Source organism: Plectropomus leopardus, chromosome 5 (genome assembly GCF_008729295.1).
Source record: "Plectropomus leopardus isolate mb chromosome 5, YSFRI_Pleo_2.0, whole genome shotgun sequence".
Classification (NCBI taxonomy): domain Eukaryota; kingdom Metazoa; phylum Chordata; class Actinopteri; order Perciformes; family Serranidae; genus Plectropomus; species Plectropomus leopardus.
This window is the reverse complement of record NC_056467.1, coordinates 35,661,787-35,686,138: the sequence shown is the minus strand read 5'-3', so window position 1 is coordinate 35,686,138 and position 24,352 is coordinate 35,661,787. Positions and strand designations below refer to the sequence as shown.

General features: G+C 39.9%; 1 protein-coding gene across 1 annotated transcript in view; it reads left to right on the top strand.

Moving 5' to 3' along the window:
- The first annotated feature begins 5,500 nt into the window (after positions 1–5,500).
- LOC121943023 (unconventional myosin-XVIIIa-like) overlaps positions 5,501–24,352 on the top strand; it is a 162,213-nt gene continuing 143,361 nt past the window's right edge. The window contains 10 exon segments of the mRNA XM_042486381.1: positions 5,501–5,616; positions 11,060–11,157; positions 11,569–11,601; positions 13,080–14,321; positions 16,362–16,424; positions 19,576–19,710; positions 21,714–21,779; positions 22,430–22,517; positions 23,380–23,486; positions 24,162–24,338. Coding sequence (XP_042342315.1) covers positions 11,119–11,157; positions 11,569–11,601; positions 13,080–14,321; positions 16,362–16,424; positions 19,576–19,710; positions 21,714–21,779; positions 22,430–22,517; positions 23,380–23,486; positions 24,162–24,338 — 1,950 coding nt within the window. The 5' untranslated portion in view covers positions 5,501–5,616; positions 11,060–11,118.

Genomic DNA, 24,352 nt, shown 5'->3' with positions numbered 1-24,352 from the left:
GTTAAATTACTGTTTTTCTCAATGGATTCTGGCTTTAAAGAAAGTTATATATTGGTTTTATTTTCCTGTTGAAAACACTGTCTGACATGAAGATAAAGGAGTGAAAAAAAGTGCTCTTAATATAGCATACACTTAAACTTTATTTATTTATTATTTATATTCATTTTTTTAGGCTGGACTTTTTCAAGGTGGCTAGTTCAACTAAAACACAAGAAACTTGTGCTCCAGAAAAGGATACGCTCTCAATGAAGAACCTAGGCTCACTAATCAGCTATTATGGCTTAAATATAAAGGCCAGAGAGCAGTGAAAACTAACACGTCTTTGAGGCCATCATGTGGGAACCATCTTTCATCAGTGTTTCACCTAGTTAGTCCCACAACACCTCCAGGAGGCAAGGCAGTGAACTCTGGCATCCCAGAGCCACTCCCCTTGTGCCAGCTCTCACTGCTCCTACGCAGCCACACAGTCCTGCCACCTTCAACAGACCCAGGCTCCTTTTGTGCGAGCTTCAGGTAGTGACAGTGCCAATGCTACATTCCCTATCAACTGCTACATACATCTTACATTACCTCTCTCATGGCTTATAACAGCCTAAGCAACATTGCCACCTTCCACAGACCCAGGCTCCGTTTATGCAAGCTCCAGGTAGTGACAATGCCGATAATACTAGAAACAAGATTAAGTTAAGCTACTACAGAGCTATCACAGATACAAGTCTAAGCTTAAGCTAACACATGGCTATCATAGCCCAAACAGCCCTGCCACCTTCAATAGACCCAGGCTCCACTTATGTGAGCTCGTGACAGGTAGTGACAGTACCACGTGGCTATCACAGATACAAGGCTAAGCTAAACTACTACATAGCTATCACAGATACAAGGCTAAGCTAAGCTAACACGTGGCTATCACAGATACAAGGCTAAGCTAGCTAAGCTAGCTAGGCTAGTTATCACATGGTTATCACACCAGACCCAGGCTCTGTTTATGCGAGCTCCAGGTAGTGACCGAGCTGATGCTACCGTCCCTAGCACATGCATCACACTTGCTTTACAGTTTGAGTTTGTGCAAGCTTCGGGTAGTGACAGCACCACATGGCTATCGCAGATACAAGGCTACGCTACTACTTGGCTATCACAGATACAAAGCTAAGCTAAGCTAACACATGGCTATCACAGATACAAGGCTAAGCTTAGCTAGATAAGCTAGCTTGGCTGGCTATCACATGGCTATCACAGCCCAGACAGCAATGCCACCTTCAACAGACCCAGGCTCCATTTATGCGAGCTCCAGGTAGTGACCGAGCTGATGCTATCTTCCCTAGCACATGCAACATACTTGCTTATATACTACAACTCACATACAAGGCTCAAGTAAAGGGAAATAAGGATGAATTGGCAGAATCCTAATCCAAATCCACTGACTGGATTTAACTGCCTCATCAGAGATTTCCCTCGCTGTCTTCCTCAAACTCTGTCCCCACACTCCCAGTTCCCCCTAGGAGCGAGACAGCTGATCCTGTTACAAATCCCCTACGTCCCACTTCAACTGGGCAAATCCTAGCTTTCCATCCTTTCTGCTCAGCTTCTGCCTGTAAGTCTGTGTACCTCAGTTTCTTCCTTTCATAGGCTTCTTCCACTGAGGCTTCCCAAGGGACTGTTAGCTCAGTGAAATAAATGATCTGTTGACTCACTGACCACAGCACTATGTCCGGCCTCAAATTAGTACAGACTATTTCGTGGGGAATAACAAGCTTTCCCCCTAAATCTACCTGCAATTCCCAATCACAAGTTCCTTTCAGGCGGCCACACCCTTGCCTCCTCCCTAACTTACTGCCACTATGCCCCCCCACCCTCACGCACAAACTGGACAACTTGACTCTCTTTTTTAAAACCTCCCGAATTCACCTGTCTTCTCCCTTTAATACCTGCAGCTAAGCTTCTCAACACCTGATTATGTCGTCACGTATACCGGCCCTGTGATAAACTAATTTTGCAACTTGACAAAATCATAAGGTTGCAGTACCTGAACACAGTGGGCAATAAAATGCATTTTATTGCTGACCCCTCCACAGCAGTGATAGCCTAGCTTCCATATCAGACACGGGCCTGCTTTTCCAAACTGGTGGTATGCTAACATTGACTGTATGTAAAACACTGACTTTGAAAAAGAACTCCATACAACCCTCTAAAAAAACCCAAACTATCCCTTATACATAAACAGAACAACTTTGACTAATGCTTTAAGCATTAGGAGTGTGCACAGACATTGTGCGAAAAAATATATATTGATATTGACAATTTGGCAGTAAGCATTTGAAAATTGTTTAGACAAGGCAAGGTAGCTTTATTTGTACAGAACATAAAAAAGAGCAATAATATATAAACATAATTAAGGATACAGATTCACAATGAGAGTAAAGAGATAAGATATATAAAAGGCAACATTAATTATGAAATGATTCTAAAATATAATAAAAATCACCATTAAAAATAATGAAAGTGCAGACAAGAGGTGCAAAAATAAAAATAATATTTTAAATGATTTAAAATCAGTAAATAAAAGTTTGTCATAATTACCAGGTGGAGTAGGCACCGTAAAAGAGGAATGTTTTTAGCCTTGACTTAAAAGTGGTCAGAGTTGGGGCTTGTCTAACAATATGGGAGGTTATTCCGGGTCTGTGGTACTTAATAACAAAACGCTGCTGTTGTTTAGTTCTAACTCTTTGGACGGTCAGAAGGCCGGCCTCAGCCCTTGTTTAACATGTGATTCTTATCACAACATGCTTTGTTTTACCAAAGCTTTCAGCCTCACCTCGTAGCCGTCATTAGTTTGCAAAGTCACTTTCTACTTTTCTTAAATCTCAATTTAATTTGAACATTTAGCATACTGTGTCTTACTATATATCATGTAACACACAGCTGACACCAAAATGTAGGTCCATGAATGCAGCGCAGGCGAAGCACTCCACAAGGTCCCTTTTCCTCAGCAGCAGTTTGTGACTCGTGGGGTCGGTTATTTCAGACTATTTTAGACTGAGGACTAACTTCTCTCTAAGGCAGTGGTTTTGGTTAGATTTGTAGATGCATAAAAAATTTGTTTAAAGTTATAAATTTAACCTATTAGTTCTTGTGATTCTGACTGGCGTACGATAATTTTTCTCAAAATACAATGATTTTGAGTCTGTGGTACGATAGTACAACATTTCCAATCGGGCAACACTGTTTCAGTCATAGAGGGCTGCCACAAATAGATGAATGTTTTGGAAACCCTGCAGTGCACAGTCACTGAATATGATTGTAATTTAGACTAGACAGCAACTAGTCTCTCATCCACACATTCTTCTTTGCTGTTACAATAGGAAATGTGATAAGTCTGTTTGAGGAACAATAACGTACTTTTTGAAACACATCATATTGTTAGAGACTCCACATGTAGCACTATGTCAATTCTTATTTTTTTGCAGTTTGCAGTCCATAAATACATGTTTATGTTCATGGCAGGTCATGCATTAACTTTTCCCTTTTTTTCTTACATCCTCCATGTATCAAACTTGTTGTGGTTTTATAATTACAACTTGAAAACTTGGAGGTGGGCTTAGTCTTACTGTGGTGCCTATTCTGAAAACATGTGTTTCTCTGGGTTGGATGTGTGTGAACTTATACTTTGAAGAGGTTTTAAATCACAAGTAGTAAAGTTTTAGAGGCAGCATCACCAGAAAATGAGCTGTTTTTCATTCATTGCCAGCAGTCAGTGTGGGAAGCCTGCGTGTTACATCCGGTAACATGTTGCACAGTGCTTCTGCTTTTTTTAACGCTACCATGCTTTACATGCTCAGGACTCTTCCTCTCTGCTGCACGGAACAGCTTCAAACAGGAAGACGGTGCAACTTACAACACACTAAAATAAACATAAAGACAGCTGTGGTCCTGTCTGTCTACTGAAACTGATGGTAGATAGAGCAGAGAAAGAGAGCAGAAGAAACAGGGGAGAGAGGATGTGGGTAGGACTTGAGGTTCAGACAGTTGAGGTTCTGGATGTGGGATTAAACCACCAAATGATGACTGGACAACGTATAAAGGTATGTTACCAGTAGATTTACACAACTCAACTCAAAAGTTGTTCTAACTCACTGAGAACACTGAGCAGCAGCTGGAGTCTCCTCACTGCTGGATAGTGACTCCAGACTGATGTAGCTTAGAGCGTTAGTTATCCAGCCAGCTAACAAGGCTGTGGAGCTACTGCACTATGACTTCAGGCTCTAACATTTCTGCAACTCGGATTTACTGTTTTAGGAAACTGTGATTGCGCGGCCACTTGATGGGGTTGCGTTTTAAATTTTGCCTCGCTGTGGACAGCCATGGTGCGCTATATGAACCCTGTCTGCAGTTTCTTACATTTTAGTGCCTTCTCTTTAACTGAGCATAAAGTAATAAATTAAGTTTCAATGTTTTCAATACATGTTGGATTCATTTTACCTCATAGTATGTTTTTCAGTTTATTCTGTTAAAATTACATTGATGTACTTGCCTTTTACAAAATACATTCAAAATTTGGTAATGCGTATCACACATATATGTTAAATAACACAGGATGTTACTGAATCCTCGTTGAGACAGTTGGATTTACGTCAACCTAGGTAACATTATTTGTTAACCAGATTTGTTATTTAAGATCCCCATCAGCTTCTGTGTTCAGCAGTAGCTGCTCTTCCTGGGGTCTCCATTGTTTTCATAAACAATATTTCATTTGCTAGATTACATAAATACATATCCATAACATTCATACTCACAGTTTGACTAAACACATTAAACAATACAACACACAACAACCAACACAAAGTCAAGGATCGTCTCGGCTAATACATACAGTAGCTCTCCATATTGATTTATCTTTTCAATAGTAGAGAAAAGAAAGTACCTGGAAACCTATCCACTAAATCACAAGAAAAACTAGATAGATCAAAATCAATTTTATGTCATCAAGACCATGTAAAGTATATATCATATATAGTGTTCTACACTATTTCTTTTGTACATAAATGTTATCTTAACTTTTTGTGAAAACATATTGTATGACTTTCAGAAATCCAAAAACTTGGTAATGGATTTCAGCGTTAACTAAGTAACATTCTATACGGTAACTTCCAACCTACAGCATGAGCTATTGTACCCAGTATGTTCTCAATTACATTAGCAGACCACTATGTGTGCTTCCTTACACACACACACACACACACACACACACACACAGACACAGACACAGACTCTCATGTGCACACACACAGAAGCAGCTGAGATGACAGCAACTGCAGCAGCATGTGTGGTTGATATGAGGGTCGTCATGGCAGACCTGTCCAGGCAGTGGCTCCTATTTTTACCCCCACTCAACACCCTCATATCACAACAGCTGTCCCCACATCTCTTGTCTGTCCACAGTCAGGAATAGCCATCCTATCAGAGCGCTGGCCCTCTCCTCAGCTCTGCTCTTTCACTTTCCAGTGTGTGTGTCGAGTTGCTCGATCAGAGCTCCTCATTCTTGGCCACTTTTTGGATTTGATTGCTGATTTGTGAGGACTATTCGGATACAAGAGTTTTGGAATTACTTCACTAACTAAGGTAGAACAATTTGTGATAAATTTGTGAAAATTAGATCTTCTGTTGTAAATCTATGACAAGCATGGGGCCTTGAGGTCCCACAGCCGGTTAAACTATTTTTAGATTAGAGTTAGCTGACGGGGGCAGCTTGAGTGGTTTCCAACTAAAAGTAGCATTTTTCAGTAGCAGTTTTGGTGCCATTGTGACAGTTTCCTTTGTCATACTTGAATGTTGATCATAAAAGTGGTAGGATTTAAAATTAGAAGTGTTTTGAGTGTCACTTTGGCTGGTTGGAAGAGGTGGAAACATGCGCGGTGGGAGCTCATGTGCTGACAGATGAACTGATGGGAAATGTAGTTGAGATTTAGTGCACTTTCATGTTGTTTTTACTTGTGTCGTAAATTGTGGTACTCTGATAATTATTTTATGCTTCTTTGACTTGAAATTTAGTTTAAGGGTTTGTTTTCCTTAAGCCCAGTCACGTTCAGACTTACAGAAGTGCAGAGTGATAATTGCGTGTTGTTGTGTTTGGACTTCAGGTCATGATGATTCTATAGTATCAACATCGTACAAATTTGTGATGCTGAGATGTTTGATTCTGTATTTTACAATAGAGAAATTTGGTCCCATAAACCAGTAGAACACAGATCTCTCTTTTTCTTAAAAATATCTTAATTATTGTGAGGTGGATTTCAGCCATATTGTATATTTCATAATTCACTTTACCAGTAGGGACTATTTGGTGCATTTTAGGCACTTCTCATTCTTCATTTTTTGAATGGCTGTGTTCATGCATATGGCATACATTTTGGCAAGATTGTGTATTTTTGTTTAATCTTGGCATTTCCAGCTCAGCTTCCACAATAGGTCTAAAATACACTGTGGAAACTAAACTGTTAAATACATACTTTACAGTGCAAAAAAAAATATGCAACATTTACACCCATTCAAACTGCAATTTTTGATCCCATAGCCATCAAACCATAAAAACATGTATTGTATTCTCTCATTCTGGGCTTTTGCCTTGGAATTTGTCATTTTTACTATTTTAATTGCTATTCTTTTTAAAGGGTTAAAATTCTGAAAATTAGAGAATATTTGATATTTGTGATTAGGACTTATGTTGGTTAAAAATTAACTCAGTGAAAGTGTAAAGTCATATGAATGTATAATATTTTTAAAGCTTGATTTTTAAAAGCTCATTTAGTGCACAGAGAGATCCAAGTGTGTATAATATTTAAGTGGACCCTAAAGGTTAAGTATGACCTGTCTAGACTAATTGCAGTGCCTGTGATTTATGGATTCAACTCCAGAACTATGTTTTAAACATGCACATTGAGTAAAGACACAAAGTTTGGCTTAAATTCACAGACCAGATATAGTGAATGAAATTCTTCATTCTGAGATCACTTATGAGCCTCTTTCATTTTCATCCTCAGTGCTATCAGAGTTATCATTAAAGATTTCCACTTCAGTCTCCATAAATCTGTAACAAACTACTAAATTATTCACAACAATGACATGCACAAAACATTCCAGTTTTTGCCCTTATTCCAGAAAGACAATATTCCTGCTAAGCTGTTCACATGGTCAGTGAAAATGGATATTCAACTGCTTAAGTGCTCCATGCATACTCTGATTAAAGCCCTCTCCGCTGTGACCTCTAAACAATATTATAATAATGTCAGGATTTTTTCAAAGTTTCTTATTGGTGATGAACTTGTTGGACCATGTGACCTCCCTCTTTCATTCCTTCAACCACCCTTCTTAAAAAAGTTGGCATTGTGATATTTGTGCATATCCAAAAACATGTTGATATGCACAACCTATACCATGTTTAAAAGTAGGTGTGTCTCATTTGGACCAGAAATGTGGCTTTTCTTTTGGGCACGAATCTCAGTCACAGCCTGACAGACTGTTGGCTAGCTACTTGTGTACAATATATCCCTGCCAACACACAGAGCTGACTGTGAACAGGCAGGAGGCTGCATGTTGCAAACTGTGTCAAAATCCCCAATTGATATGCGTATTCTCAAAGTGTTGTATACATCACTAAAGAACACTTTAAAACCCGAAAAATACAGGCATAACCTAGACTTTTCTTAGTCAGAAAATGCTGCATGTGGAATAAGGTATAATTGGGAATATCCAAACAGAGTATGATGTTTATTATTCATGTTAGCGACATGAAAGAATTACAGACAAACCCAAGCCAGAGATCTTCCGTTTAATTCCTTGTATCTGAAAGCTGTTCCACAGTGGATCAGGACAAATTAGGGCCTGCTTTGTTGTTGCATATTAAGTCTATGTGTCACATACATGTTAAATACCTGTGTGGACCCAAGTGTCTTCACTCTCAGCTCCGATGTGCATTATTGCTGTTCTCTCTCTAATTGGGTCAGTTCAGGCTGACCACATTTAAAATCAAGTCTAATAATACTTGAGTATGTTTGGACTGACTGTCCACAGGTCCCTTTCAGATTGGCCCGCCTTTTTGGTCCAAAGCATGTTTGGTTTGGTTAGGTTTTTGCATGGCTCTGCTGTAGTTTAGACCAGTTCCCTCTGATATTACTGGTCCTCTACAAACAGGAGTTTGGCAAGTACAGCAAGAAGTAACCTCTTGTTTCTTGTGAGATGCCATGTGTGAGATTGTTACATGCTTTATAGTCATGTAAACTAGACGTAGATGTAAAATGCTGTGTACACTTGCCATGTGAAATACCGCCTTGGGTCACATGAGGTCCACAGGTAGTACCAGATCAGAGCAAAAAGGCAGTCATTGTGCATAAAAGCAAGTAAGGTAATTTGTGTGGGAATAACAGTTGCTCCCAGAACTAATTGTAAATGAGTAACCTGAGACAGAAGAAATGTCCTTTTGCCGCTTTTTCAAAGCTTTTGTCATTGTTTGTGCTGAAGTCCAACTTAACCCTCATACACAATCCAAACAAAAAGTTTCAATGACTGCTCTAAAAAATGGATATACACAAGTTGTTTATAAGTTAATCACAGTAAAATGATTGAATTTGACACAGTAGGCAGGCTTTCATTGCAGATGTTTTGCAAAACCTTTGCGATATTTCTGAAATGTTGATAAAACACAATTGCGAGAAGACTGCATTTCCATTGAGTGATGTTCTTTGACTTCTCCTCTAGCAATAACATTCCAAGAAGCATGGCGATGGATGTTCAAGACATCATTAGATTTACTTCAGACATATGTAAACAAAATAAACAAACACAGTTAAATCATTTCCAACAAATACGCAGAATAAAGTAAAAAGCATAATCCATAAATTCCATTTACAAGCATTGACCTCTATTGCAGCCACCGCACTAGCTATTACTATTTCCTAATGAAGGCAATGTAGGCATGCTGTGGAGCAATAATGTAAAGGCAAGCCCCTTTTACATGGGCCACGTATTAGGGATTCCTGGGAGGTGATAGTCCATGATTTCAGAGGAATTGCGGATTCAAAACTTCTGGATGATCTGCACAACGGTTGAAAAGCTATGCGATGCACTAACTCCTCTTGTAGTGACACTTTGGCTGTTTGTTGTATGCCATGTGACCTATAAAAGCCAAAAAAAGGGTTGCATTGCATTCACAATTTCAATTTGCACAATTTGAGGGTTAATCAAAACCCATCTAGGGTCTATCTTGGTCATGTCTCTGTAGTTTTGGATCATGTATGAATGGTGGCAAAAGGCTGTTGGAAATGGGTATGTAACTTAGGTTATACTAGTTGCCTTTTCTGGTTAAATATAGATTTTTCTGTGAGGAGTGCATTAGTAACCTGTATTTCAAGCATGTTCATTAATGAGTTTAAGAATTAGAAACAGAAGTGTTAATTTTGAAAATATTATGTTGTGAAATCATTTTACCTCTAGTGTTGTTCAGATTGTGACTTATTTATTTGCATGTCTTAGTATTAAGAATAACAAATTTGTGATGTGTGAGGTATGACTGCAGCACTGCCTCTGTGGTTTAGGGAGTAATCTGGCCCGCAGCCCTACAGTAAACTGTCTAATCCAAAAATAAACCCAATGGTCAGTGTGCTAATTCAGTGACCACTGAGAAAGGCCAGTAACCCAGAGCCAGACCTGTACTCTGGCCCAAACCCAGTGAGAGGCTAAGGGCCTAGTTCCAGGTCAGGTTTTTGGAGACCAGCTTTGTGCTATTTTTGTGTAAAAATGCTAAGGGCAATTTGACCAAACACCAGACTCCATTGAGAAAACAGTTGTTCTATATACAGGGGCTGCTGGTCTACCGCTGCCTCCATCAGCTTTTGTGTAAGGTGAAGCGGAGCAAGTATTCACATATAGTGTGCTCTTAAACTGATACTGTTTTGTTTTTTTTTTCAGATAGCTAATGTCTGATGTTTTGCTGCGGCCCCATTCAAAGCAGGACATAGCTTAGCTTCCGTGCTGGTAGATTTGGTTTATCAAAGACATTGGGGAAGCAACATAAAATTAAAGCTGCAAGCAGTGATGAAAGAGCCCTTGCACCGCCACGCATGCTGGGGTACTGGTGTGACTCCAGCTAAAGTGGTCAGAGTTTGGACCCTGGAGTGAGCTATTACATCTGGCGTATTACTTCCAGTGGCCACTAGGTGGCAGCGGAGGGGACACAAATTTCATGTCATCTTGGTGTACATAATTTGTAGACCAAACCATCATGCAAATCCAATGATAATTGTCCTTCAAGGCTTACTTCCTTTTGCTAGCAGGTGACATTTATACAACTAGTGAATATTGTCATACATATGTGTTCAGGGCAGGACAATTGTCAAACCTATGAAGTTTCAGGCAGATCAGACAATGTACAATACAATTACAACAATTTCCTGTTTCATGGCGAAGCATCAAAATTGTACGGCACGCCACGGGATAACCATAAACGTTTTGCACAGACCTTTGATAATGCAAAGGTCAATAAAATAGTATTAAACATGAAAGACAGGCCCCTTTTATAGTTTAAAAGTGGGTTTGCCTCTGAATGAGAATTGTTAAAAATTCGATGTTTTTTGATTACCAGAAAAATCAAAGTACCTTATTACATTAATCCACAAATAATAAAGAAATTCTCCTTAGTCATAAACACATAGATATACACTATGGGAAATTATATGACCATAGATTTTTTGAATTGCAGCTCTTGAAAAGGCACCAGGGTCAAAATCAGCTCATGAGTTATTTTGTTTACCTTCCAGGCTTTCCAAGAGTATCATGCCTTTTTAAGATTATACTTGGATGATAATCTATGATGCTTTATTACACATTTTTTATTTGATTTTTGCAATTTGTGTTTTCATTTGTCTAAACCTGTCCTAATCTCCTGTTCATCACTGCTTTGCCATCAACATGTGGCTCTGCCTACATTGAAATTTCAATGTTCTCTGTGGCCTAAAGATGCTTATTTCTCCTCATCTGTCTCTGTGTATTCTTACCATTCTTCCTCTCCTAGCTCCTCTTCCTCCTGCTCTCATCTCATCCATCTCAGCCCATGACAACAGATCAGCCAACATGGCTTTCTCATCTCGCTTTTCCTTCTGGGAGCAAAAGGGAAGTCTCATTTAGACATTTCACAAAGCACTTACACTGCATGGTCTTCCAGTGTTTTGCACTGTATTAACATGTGTTTTTACATAGCCGTTGCCTTTGCTTGCATCATACTGAGAATTTACTCACTTCCACTCATGTATAAGCATATTTAAGTAGCTGTGACTTTGTACCACCTCTGCCATTTGTGGGCATTAACCAGTGCAGTTCCAATGCAGTGAGTGCATCATTTTTTTGTTCTTGAATTAGTTGGACTGAGTGTAAATGAAGAAAGATGTTGAAGTTCAAAAATCATTTCTATGTTGGAGATCAGAAAATGTGCATGTTTTGAGATTTGCACAATGTGTGATTGACAGCAGGTTCACGCAGCGTTGAGGTTTGATCTAGTTTTCTTTTTTATATCAACATATTTAGATCAAAGACGATAACAACCCAGGAAGCAAGAGTGTAAGTAAATATTGTCCTCTTCATTTTGGCACATACATCTGCGGTTGACAGTCATGTTAGAGCTGTCTTATGTCTGCCAGGTCTAGTGATTTATGTAGCCTAGGCATTCATTGTATTCTAGCCAAGTCCAATTTCTTGCTGTATTGTAAGTAGATTTTTTAAATGAGAACTCACTTTATTAAAAGTTAGTTTCGCACAGATTATTCACATTGATCAGACTGGGCCCTATGCAAGAACATTTTCATATTCATATTCTAACTTTTTTCTGAGGTTTTCTTGTATTAGGGTTTCACGTGGGGTCCAGAAAAAAACACTCCCTATAAACAGACCTTTCTCAAATACTCATAACATGATGATGCTACTTGAGCATCAGTAGCAGTATCAGTTCATGTGATTTTGTTGCTTCATTTGTAAACAAGTTTCAGTGAACAAAATGTTACCAAAGAGAAAAATGAAGAACTTAACACTGCAGAATCTGCAGTCTTGCTTTTGGAAATCAGAACTTATCACAAAAAGATTAGAAGAAGAACACAAGAACACATTAAGGAGTGCCAGTAATGCTATTGGGTGTAAATGCAACATTCTCTTAAATCAAGAGCTTGTTGTATGAGCGGTTTTTGCATAAGGCCCATTGACTTGGGGAATTGTAATTACGTAAAACTACAAACCCTGTCTGCTCTAAGCAGAGCGTGGACTGGTGCTCTATCTATAACAGCCATAGAAATGTATTGAGAATGACGTGTGCTTGTATAAATATCTTAATGGCATACGGTAAGCAGTAGATCCTTTTGGTACTATGTTTTAACAAATGGCCCCTCAGATAGTTTGACATTCTGGTTTGCTTATAGCATCTTATGTGCCCTGGAAACCTTTTCAAAAATACCTATTGTTATTTCATGCTTGTTTAAGGAATGTAGTAAGCAGTAAGCTGCTACAGTATGCCATGATGATATTTTTGTAAGTTCAAGTCATTCAAAACACATTTCTATGGCGTAGAGCAGACAGGGTTTGAAATTTTACTTAATTACAATTTTCCAAGTCAATAGGCCTATGCAAGAGCCACTCGTAAAGCAAGCTCTTGTTTAAAGAGGATATGTTGCATTTACACACAATAGCATTACTGGCACTCCTTATTGTGTAATCTTTTTGTCTGCTGATTTTCAAAAGCGAGACTGCAGAGGTACCAAATTCTGAGGCATTTGTAGTTTGTCTTATGCTGATTTTATGGATAAAGCTGAAAGACAGTGAATAATTACAAAGTTTAGTATTATTTAGGTTAATACATTTGTTTGGGTTAGGGCCAGTCTTAATTCTTATCTCTTACTAGACTGTAAAAATTGTTTGACACAATGACTGAAGACACATTCAACTTTACACAACACCAATATTTTGACTGTTAAAGACGTAAAGACATGATTCTTGGATTTTCTTTTATTATTGATGTCCTCATACCTCCTCTCTCTCCTCTCTGCGAGTAGTCAGACAGTGAAGGGCTGCCCAGCCGGGCCAAGTCAGTGCCAGCTCTAGACCCTGGCAGGGGGTTGTTCCGGGCAACAAGTCCGCCTTCAGTTTCCCCTACGGAAGCACGGGTCAGGAGTCCGTCCCCACCTAAAGTCAGGACACCTGTGAAAGTGCCAGAGCGCTTCAAAAGTCCAGAGCCACTGTCAAAGATGGCAGAGCGATTTAAGAGTCCTAAACCCCTACAAGCTCCTCTGAACCCTAAGCCAGTTACGAACAGTGAGCAAGAGCAAAATGGCATCATGGGCAAAAGTGTGGTCAATGGTACAGCCAACAATGACATCAAATTTTCAGGTACCAGCCCCAGCCAGACAGATACTACAGATGACAAGGGTCTGACACGGAAGAAAGTGGTAAAGGTGGTTCGTCGGGTTGTCAGGAAGGTGCTACCTTCAGAAGAGGAAGAGGCCACTGTGGCAACCCAAACATCAGACAAAGCTCCTCAAGCAGCCAAGCCTGTTGTTGAACCAGTGAAAGCAGTGCCAGCACCAACACCAGCGCCAGCTTCAGTGTCTAAGGCCCCTGTGATGCCTGGGTTCTCTTTTAAACATGACGTCATCAAAACAGAGGATAAAGACGACATCTCGCGGGGATTAACAAACCTCATGGTCAGAGGCAGGTCAAGGGAGCATCGCCCACGAATATCCAAGGATGAGAGACCAGAAAAAATAGAGTTGGAGAAGACAAATGAGAAGAAAGAGGAAAAAGTTGTTGAGCCAGAGGAGAAGAAAGAGGATAAAACCACCGTAAAGCCACAGGAGATCAAACAAAAACCGGCAAGCTCTGGTCCAGTTAGACAGGATGTCAGATCTCCTGTGGCCTCTGTAACCCCGACCAGCGCTACCTCTGAGCGCTCAGCTCCAACATTTTCCAAACCGACTCATTCCAAACCTTCGACTCTCCCACAAGTTGTTGGTTTTATCCCAGCTCCCAAGCCCACACCACTGTCTCCACCTCCTGGCTTCATACCTGCACCCAGACCAGCTACTGCCACAAAAATCACAGCTACAAATCCTCCCTCTACCACTCTGGTGGCCCAGAAACCGCCCCCCCTCTTTTCTCCATCACGTTTCATCCCCAATTCTAAACCCTCTCCTATTGCAACTCCTAAGAGCCCTGATCCTCCACGTCCCGATCCTAGTCTACTGTCTCCCCCTCCAGCAGTCATTCCCATCCAACAGACTGCTGACAGTCAACAAGAGGTACACTGTCCAAACTCAGCATGGGACATTGGTGTGGAAAGTGCATGACCATTTGCAATGCATGTTTGACATAAAAGAGCACTGTGGAGTTTGCTTACAGACACCACAATGTGTGTAACCTTATCTGGCACGGTTTTGGAGTTACTTAAGAGAAAGCATAAACAAGCTTTTCAACATAAAAAGGAGCACTAAATAGTTCACCTTTTAGGAGTTACTTGAGAATACTTGTCTTTTGAGCCTCTGGTGACAAGACACACCAAAGTCCTGGCGGTGATGATGTCGGTTGGTTGGTTTATTGTTATTCTATTCAAGCCTCCAGCACTTTGATCTACAACAAGAGGGAGTTTCTGCATTCATTAATGGATATGGAAAGACACCACAGCCAGTATACCAGTATACCCTTTTTCAGTTTTAATGACCTCGTGGCTTTTCTTGCATAACTACCGTTAAAACAACCTACATAAAAAATACAACTGTAGGTTACATGTTATATCTGAACTGTTCTGCCAGTGTATTTGGCAGTAGACTTTTAGGCTTGAACCCTTTAAAAACTTGAGCAAACTGCTTATATTTATCCCAATGGAAAGATGGCAAAGAGAAACTTTTGAAAAAAATTAGCAACAAAAAACAAAGAAAAGTAAGAGAGCAAAAACAGGAAGTGTCCTGAAAAAAATTCTAAAATCTATTTTAATTTAATTTAATTTATATATAATAATAATTACAATAAATATATTTTTCTGTTGCCTAATTTTAAATATGAATTCATAAATATAGATTTCTTGATATTCTCCCCTAGTTATTTGATCATTTTTATGATTCTCTTTCTCTCTCTCTTTTTTTTTTTTTTCGTTAATTGTTACGTCAGTTTTTTGCCACTTTGTACTAAATCTTTTGCAGTTTTGGGTACATTTCCTGCCAAGCTGCTTACTACCTTCTCGTACCGTCTCACCTACCTTCTGAAAACTGCACAAAAAAAAAAAAAGATTCCACTCCAGATTTGTTAGGTTTAATTGTTATTTTTGGTCTATTCTTTCCTTTATTTGTTTTTCTCAACTTAGTAATTTTCTCATAAACTGTCCTGTCAAATAGCAAGTTTATTTGCTGTGGATTGTAGAGGTAGAGTAGAATGTAGCTCATAAGCCTTGTTTACAAAGGCAGAACCCCACCTGAGGCTGCTTCAAATGAGGGACTTCAGTAGCCTGGCATGTCTGGTCACCAAAAGGAGACCCATGTACAGCCAATTACTGCAGTGATACATTCTGGTAGAGCAACTCAAAGCGAAACCGTGCACAGACACAGAAAGCCCAGCTCTGCAGGAATTTTACAGATTGCAGATATGGTTGTTTCCTGGACTCATGCTGACTTTGCACATCTAAGACTTCACTAAATCTCATTTTTCTCCAAAACACATGCTGACTCTGACCAGGACAGTAAATTAAAAAATTCTGATGCTAGAATCTCAAATCATACTGTTTACTGGGCCATGTTTTACATTGGAGGGATGAAGTAGATTGGGATTGGGGCTTTTTTCCAGGAAAGATGTGAACTTCCTTGTGACAAATCTCTATGTTGTCCTTAAATTCATCATAAATGTACGAGCTGAATTATAGTCAGGGTTTTGCCTGACAGCTGAATGTGCAGATCTTCATGGCATATGAATTTTCTGTGCTGTTTTGTTGCATCTTGTGTCTTGCAAATATTCTTCTCTTAACCAGACAGTTGTATAGTTGTGTGTGTGTGGCAATAATTTTCTGGTGCGCATGCTGTTTGAATCACCTTTTGGGAGTGATACTAACTTGTAAAATGAGATTCCACAGTAACCCAGTCTGCTGTGTAACATTGATGACAGATGTTAGTGTGTTTGTGTGTGTGCAGAGTCTCCTGTAGGGAACCTGAGTCATGACAGTCTTTGACTTGTACAAGGAATATATCACATGTGCACATGCTGTGTTACTTTGTGTGTGTGTGTGTGGAGTCGTGGGCTTTACTTCAGCTTCATCAGTGGGCTTAGTGTCGATGTGTTGCTGCTTTGACCTGTAGGAGGACCCACTCAGTCCCACCGAGGAGGCTCAGAGACGCCTGATGAGGATCTTCGGTGCCCCAGTAAATCACCCTGCTTTCCATTTGCATATTATTGATGTTGTGTCTCGGCTTTCTTTATGTCTTTTTGTCTGTCCATATCAGCTTGCACTACCAAAAAATGGTCATTAGAAAACTTTTTCGTGTCCCACAAAAATGTAGTTTAACTGCAAAACAGATGTTCCCCTTTTAAAAAAAAGAAACAGAGTACAGGCTTCATCCATTTGGTTCTACATGTGTATGTTTTCTCCATCTTAGCTACCCCTTTTCCGCCAACATGGAACCGCTTCTGTTCAGGCTCCTGCGCTGAAGTTTGAACCGTTAAGAGCATTTTGACCAAAAATAACTTGCTTCTGAAGCTGAAAAGTTCATTTTCATCTGGAACCAAAAAATACAGGTTTTTCTTCCTACCTGAGGTGTGAACCGTGACAAAATCAGTTGGGGTGTCAAATTCTACAGGTTGGAAGGACAGGATAAAAAAGTCACCAAAGGAGAAGTTAAGTTATACCCCTTTCCCACCAAAATTAAGCGTACATTTGGGTTTTTCAAACACAGGTAAACCCACTAAATATGAGCGACTGGCTACATTCCCACTGCGAGTGCTTTGTAGGAGACAGATGGTGAGAAGTGACGGCGTGTCATTGCATCTCACTGGTTAGGGATCTGAAATTACCGCGTTCACCCAAGTGTTGAGTTCTCATCAATGTATATCGAAGCCAGAGGCGATAAAAATGTGTGTCTACAGCAGAGTCATTTGACCGGGGTGTGAATACGCATTCTCATAGCATTAAAAAGACAGATGCTAGTGGGTGTCTGCAGTTTTTTTGGGTAGTGCAAATGAAGCTTTATAAATCGTCAGACAAAAAAAAAAAATGTGTTATGGTCTCATTAATTGTTGGTTCGTGCTTGATTTTGGGGTAAAAATAGAACAGAACAAAGAATTTTCAGGTAATCAATATCTGCAATTTTTGCTACTACTAATTCCTTCTGTGTGAGTAGTGCAATGCCCTCTGTAGATGCCACATCCTTGATTACAATGGTTCTGTGTAAAACTGGTGGAAATGCAGGCTGTCTCACTAGACAGCACCAAGGGTTCATGAATCCTGAATGAAACCAGTGCAAGAACCCAAGTTAGTTTGATGGGAAAGGGGTACGAGTTGGCTAGCAGAACTGCAACCTCTTAACTTTAACACTTATGCTCCCTTAGGCTGTTAGCATTAGTCACCATGCCTAACATGCTTAGTTCATTGGTGTATATTAACAGAGACACAGCAGAGGAAACCCTGCCCAGTCTGCAGTTGGTCTACCAGTTGTGACTCCTGACGGAGTGAAATATTATCCCATCTGCTGGTGTCCTGGCTCCAACTCTCTGACCCTTCCTTCTGTAACTGTTTCTCTGCCTGACGTCATGCTTACTTATCTCTAACTATGGCTGCTTTTCAAAGTCTAATCTCAGCTTACCAGCTGAACATTTGGACTCTTTGTTTTACTTTTGTAGACTGATTTGAAAGTTTCACAGTCCAGGGATGTCCTGATCAGCTGCCTCTTGTCCCTGATCCAAGTGCTGTAATATTGGGGATCTGCTCATATATAGTCCAGTCCATTTTTGTATGTATTTAAATGTTGAATGGAATATATGATGTGTCTAACACATTAAAATGAAAGCTGTAGCTTACTGAGTCCAACACAGCCCTGTTTTTACGAGCTTCTAAATCCAAGATGGTGATGATTCAAAACTATTCTTCCATCACAAATGATCTTTGGTTGTGTACAGGTAACGGCTAGCAGAAAGCGCACAAACCTTCCAACATACAAGTTTGTCATTAAGTTAGTAACAGAATTAGTGTCAGTTATTAGGGATGGGAATCGAGATCCAGTTCCAGTTAAGAAATGATTTTCAGTTGTTCGATTTATAGGAAGTGTATACCTACGAGTTTATGGTTATCTTTTGTAGAAGTCGGCACGTTGCCACAAATAAATGAACGTCTGGGAAATCCAGCTTTTTTCTACACTGTTTTTACATTGTGTCCAGACTCACAAATAATACAACAGTTGGCCTGGTGCTGAAGGGCTATGTAGGCTTAAATTTTTCCCACACAGAAAGTTGATCAGGAAAAATCCCTAAACTGATAAGCAGAATCCATAATGATGTTGGAATCTATAAAATCTTATCAATTCCTTTCCCTAACAATGACAGCGAATGTGGTGTGCCATCAGCAATGTTTGTCGAAAGCAATAGTCTGCACTGGCTACTAATGTGTCGCTCTGACAGCTAACAGTAGGCAGGTTTCCATTACAGATTTGCACAATACTTAAGCATTTTTTTAAACATAATTGCGAGATGACTGTGTTTCCTTTGAGTGATGTTCTTAGACTACTCCTCTGGCGATAACATTTCAAGAAGCATTATGATGGATGTTAAAAACATTAGCAGCTTTATTTTTATTGCAGCCACTGCACTAGCCGTTATTATTTTGAATCCAAGGCCACGTAGGCATGTTATGCAAGCGGTAATGGAAAGGCGAGCCCCTTATACATAGGAGCAATCACATATGAGGGTTTTGGTTTGGGATTTCTGGGAGGTGATAGTCCACGATTTCAATTGCAATGCACCTCGTGTGGCTCCTGCTGCATCATGAGGGAGCCAGTTCCTACTGACAAGCACATAGCCATAGCATCATGTGACCTAGAAAAGCTAAAAAACTGTTTCCATTGCAGTTTTGCAAAATATGGCTTTTTAAATCACCTGAAAAACCACCTCATACGAGTGTAAAGACTTTTTGCGATAAATGGAAGTTTTTTTCGATATTGACATGTTCCCATTATGTGTAATTTATATTCACAACTTCAATTTGTGTAGTTTGAGGGTTAATGGAAACCCGCCTAGTGACTGTATTCATGTAAACTGATCTGCACACTGTCACTTTGTCACTGAAAAGGAGTCATTTCCACCCCATGGTTACTCATTGCAGAGCAATTCCACATGACTGTTTTTCTGTCAAGTGTCTATGTTCTTTCTCTTTGTCTCGGTGCACTGCATCATCTTCAACCAAAATTCCATGTTGACCTTGTCTTCTTCTTTCTTCTGTTCTTCCCCTCGTTCTCTGTCCCTCTCTCCAAACCTCACACATGCTGCTTTTGCTGCTTGTCTGGCTGTGGTTGCTTTGCGGCTAAGCTGGAGCAGGCAGTCAGTGTTTCAGCCCCCGCCCCTGCATCCCCACAGCCCCAGGGCCCCCTGCAGGTACCGCAGCCCTCCAGCCTTCCTCTGGGCCTTCTGGCTAGAGTTTGTTATCGTGTGACTTGTCGGAGTGTAAGGCCTGGAATCCTTCTAACTTTCCCTGCTTTCCCTCATTTTCCTCATTGTCCTTGTCTGCAAGATTTCCAACATCTGTGTTTATTTGCGACCAATACAAAAAGCTGAAAGGCTATAAGATTGACTCCAGTCAGCGCCTGTATTTATGTATTTTGTTTTAGCACTGATCAAACTCTTAACATGAATTGAATCCAGCTGTTTGACTGATCAGCTCCTGTTTTATTGTTAACCTCACTGTAAATATAATCCTTGTTGACATGGCAGAAAGTTTTGCCTCGTGGTCTAAATACTTTTGGAGACCTTTTGTCAAGCCACACAGGATGAAATTAAGGAGAAACTTGGACTTTGACTGAACCGCAACATAAGGAATTGTCTGAAGGTTACCTCTAGCTCTGTTAATACAATACAGAGACACATGTAACATGTATTAAGCCTAGGTGAGGCAGGGTAAAAGCACATGAGTATGTAATTCCTGAGATCTTCCATTTTAATGTTGTTACCTAATATGCAGAAAAAAAGAAATGCAAGTTCCACATATTTTGGGTTTAAGAGCAGTTTGGAGCTAAGTCTGCTGGGTGGCATGACTGCAAAACAAAGCAACGACTCCTTGTTGAGTCATGGATGTATTGGTTAGGTAACACCATTACTGCTAATTAACGAGGTACAAATTATAAAGAGATAGCTCATCTTGATAACGTCTGTAGAGATGTCTGGCTTCTCTTTAATATAATGAAACTAGATGGGTCTCGGCTTTAGGTGCTCAAACTACCAAAAAAATACATGAAAAAAAATCATCAATAGTGTTTCCAGAAATCATGACCAGGTTAATCCAGATAATCCACAGACCTTGTTGTGTGCAGTTTCATGGAGGAGCTATTTTCTTTCTACCAAGCTACAGCCGCTAACTTCATCACTGCACAAAAAGAAACATGCATCTACACAAAGATGAGAAGCTTCTGCTTGTAACAGCATGAGATGTAAACATTAATGGCATCCTCCCTGGCTGAGCTGTAATGTTAGCTAGCTCTGTGGTGCGAGGTGAGCCAGTGGTAGATGCATGCTTCCTTCTGCACTGTGATACACTTGGTGGGTGTAGTTCGTTAGAGAAAAACTAGTTCTGACATGAAAGTGCTCACAACAAGGTCTGTGAATTATCTTGAGAAACCGGGTCATGATTTCTGGAAAAAAAAAACATTGCTGTTAAGTTTTTGATTTGGGTTGAACTGTCCCTTTCAAAAGGTTACCTTTATCAGAGTTTTTAACTTTTGGCAGAGCTATACCATCATTTGCTAAATGAAGTTAAGCATGTCCTGAATGTATGTTTGTACTAAAAACACAGGTGATATTGACAGTTCTTTTCTCATTTGATGTGCGTTTGACATGAAGTCTGCTTTCAGTCAGTTTTGTCTCCTGATATTGAACAGACCATAAACAAATAATTCAGTCCGAAGCTTTTTGGCAGGTCTTCCCTTGTCTTGTCCTTGACATGAGGTGCAGTTTGTACCACTACAGCATGGCTTAACTCTCTTTTCATGACACATCAGACTGATGGAAGCAATCTGCATGGGCTTTGTTTGTCTTGTATCGACAGTCTGCATGCTGGTGTGGTGATTTCTCTCTTAATGGAGAATCTGAGTGAGTGCTATGTGGCTGATTGTTATCTTCAGGTGCTCCGAGGTTGTATCATGGTGAATCTTTGTTTATGACCTGGGTTTTATTTTTGTTGTCATGCAACCGTTTTATTCCATGAATCAGTAAACATTAAGCAGTGACAGTGTGAGATTAAAGCAGATCTAAGAGGATCAGAGCAGCTCCTTTTATAGATGATGACGCAGTAAACTTAATTTCTCTCTCACAGGTGTGCTGGATAAGCATGACAAACTTTGTTCAGATGCAGTGATGCTTCCATTTATTTGTGTGTTTATTTGTGTGTCTATGTAACATGTGTTACTCATATATAACTGTGACCTTTGACCTCTTCATGCTGGCCAATTCACCAGGGATCAGTGGAAGTGGACCCTGTGGCCCTCCTTCAGGCATCTCACGCTGCAGCTCAGCAGTCTCAGGTGTGGCCTGCACTGTGCCTGCGTGTGATTCACCACCAGCTCGTCCTCGGTCACCCTGTAGTGCTGTGTTGTGCTCTCTCCTTTTGCTTTAGATATGCAGTGTGTCTTGTTCACTTTGCCCATAAAAATTATGTGAAATCAAGCAGTCACCGTACAGAATTAATTGTTTTTTTTTGGGTTTACTTAAAAAACTATCTCACTATTTGCAAGATTTGTTTCTGTTATTGTAGTTTTATTGTTGTGGTTTTCCTTCCTCTTTTGTGTCCCCTCTGTGTTCACTGAACCAAGGTGCTCCCTGGTGTGTTTTTTCACCAGTGTTGTCCCTTCACATGCCCTGAGGCTTGTTATAGTGACATCTGTATGTTTTGAAGTTTTTCAAACACACAACTGTTCTCACACACCGCCCTGAAGGAGCAGCAGTTGCTCAGTGGACTGTGAGACCTCTGAGTCCATCGTCATCCACTGCATGTTCATCATCCTGCATTTTCTGTCATAACCCTTCAGCATGAGTTGGGATCAAACTGGAAACACTGGTGGTTTCAGAAAGATCCAGTGTGAATGAGTGGTCCAGTGACTTGGCTTGAAAATAATAGTGATTTCCTCATCACTACTGTTTAGTCATTTTTCTCCTTTTCCTTTCTGTCCACCAGGTGAAGACAGAGGAGCAGATTGCAGCGGAGCAGGCCTGGTATGGATCAGAGAAAGTCTGGCTCATCCACAAAGATGGCTTCTCCCTGGGTGAGATGAAATAATCATATAAAATATATGATAAAACAATATAATAATGACATTCATTCCATTTGCATGATATTCATTCACTGCCCTTTCTACTTATAAGTTGCTGCTTGTGTGTTTTTCATGTGTGCCTTTCTTTAACCCATTGGAATCTGGATTGACATCAGTTTTTCTTGTGCTGTATTTAGACACCCAGAAGTATTTTATCTTGGAAGCCCAAAAAAATAGGTTTAATTCTCGTCAGAACCATGGGGAAAAAAGGCAATGAGCCTGAAAATTACTCTTAAAAATTAGAGAGAGACAGAGACAAAAGAAAACAGAAAGCAGAAAACAGAAAAAGAGTGTTAGAAAATTAAAAAAAAAACATGTGTAAAATGTCCAGAAACTATATTTATGATGATTAGAATGATTTGATGAAAATTAAAAAAATATATTTTTCTATTTTTTTAGTCCTTTCTTAAGTAATTTCCTTGTTTGTTTTTGTTTTTAACTTTCAATTTCTTTCTGTTTTTTTAAGAAAATTTTCTTTAAACTTTTTACTTATTTCTTGCTTTATTTTTGCTAATTTCTTGTTAAGTTGCTAATTTCTTTCTTCCCATGTTTTTGGAAGAAATCAAGCCGATAGCTCAGGTCTCAAAGTGTTAACTTTCATTTTATTACTTTCATTTAATACTCACCTACTTTTTAAATTTTTTTTTCTCTAATCTTTTGTTTCTCTACATGCATGTTTAGACTAGGGGTCAGGGAGAAAATGGCATTTTAATCCCATCTGTGTCCTGTACATATGGCTGAATGTCAATAAAGTATTCCATTGTAATTCCATGTTTTGTTTTTGCCTTTTGTTTCCTGTGTTTTTTCCTCTCAGCCACCGTGGTAAAGACAGAGGCAGGCTCCCTGCCAGAGGGCAAGGTGAAAATCAAACTGGAGCATGATGGGGCAACACTGGAAGTGGACGAAGACGACATAGAAAAGGTGAATAGTTAATGGTAGTGCAACAACATACTATTCTGTTCATCAGTACCAGTTGAATGCTTTTATAGCATAACACACACGCGCACACACACACGCGCGCGCACACACACACACACACACACACACACACACACACACACACACACATACATACATAGAGACATACAGACATACATAATACATAATATGTAGTCTTAGGAGTCTCTGTCACAGTCAGTGGGATAATTAATAATAGTAGGTTTGTGCATTAAGTCCTTGTAGAGCAAGAGTGATGATTCTCTCCTGACCTGTGAACAGCCTACAGTGATTCTAGATCCACCCTTTATTGTCAGATCAGTGTGCCAGGTACCTCAACTGAGGGATGACAAAAAACAGGACAGAATGGAATGGCTCTGGTAATACATCCACAACTTTTGACAATGGTAATGCAAAAATAACCTTTTCAATGTGTTACAAACTCAACTGAACTAAACTCAGCTGAACTGAAGCGGGCTGCTTGGTGGAAACAAGATTTTAGAATAGCTCCAATTTCAACCAATAGTCTAGAGGTGTCAAAAGTTCTGTATCCAGTTAGCCACTTCTCTGTTACTAGTTGAAAATCACCATTATCATTACCTCTGTGTGTGTGTGCGTGTGTGTCTGTGTTTGTGTCTGTGTCTGTGTCTGTGTCTGTAGGCAAACCCTCCAGCATACAACCGCTCAGAGGACCTGGCATCGCTGCTCTATCTGAATGAGTCCAGTGTGATGCACTGCCTGAGGCAGCGCTATGGAGGCAACCTCATTCACACCTACGCTGGACTCAACATGGTGGTCATCAACCCCCTCAGCACCCCCTCCATGTACTCTGAGAAGGTTAGTTTAAGACT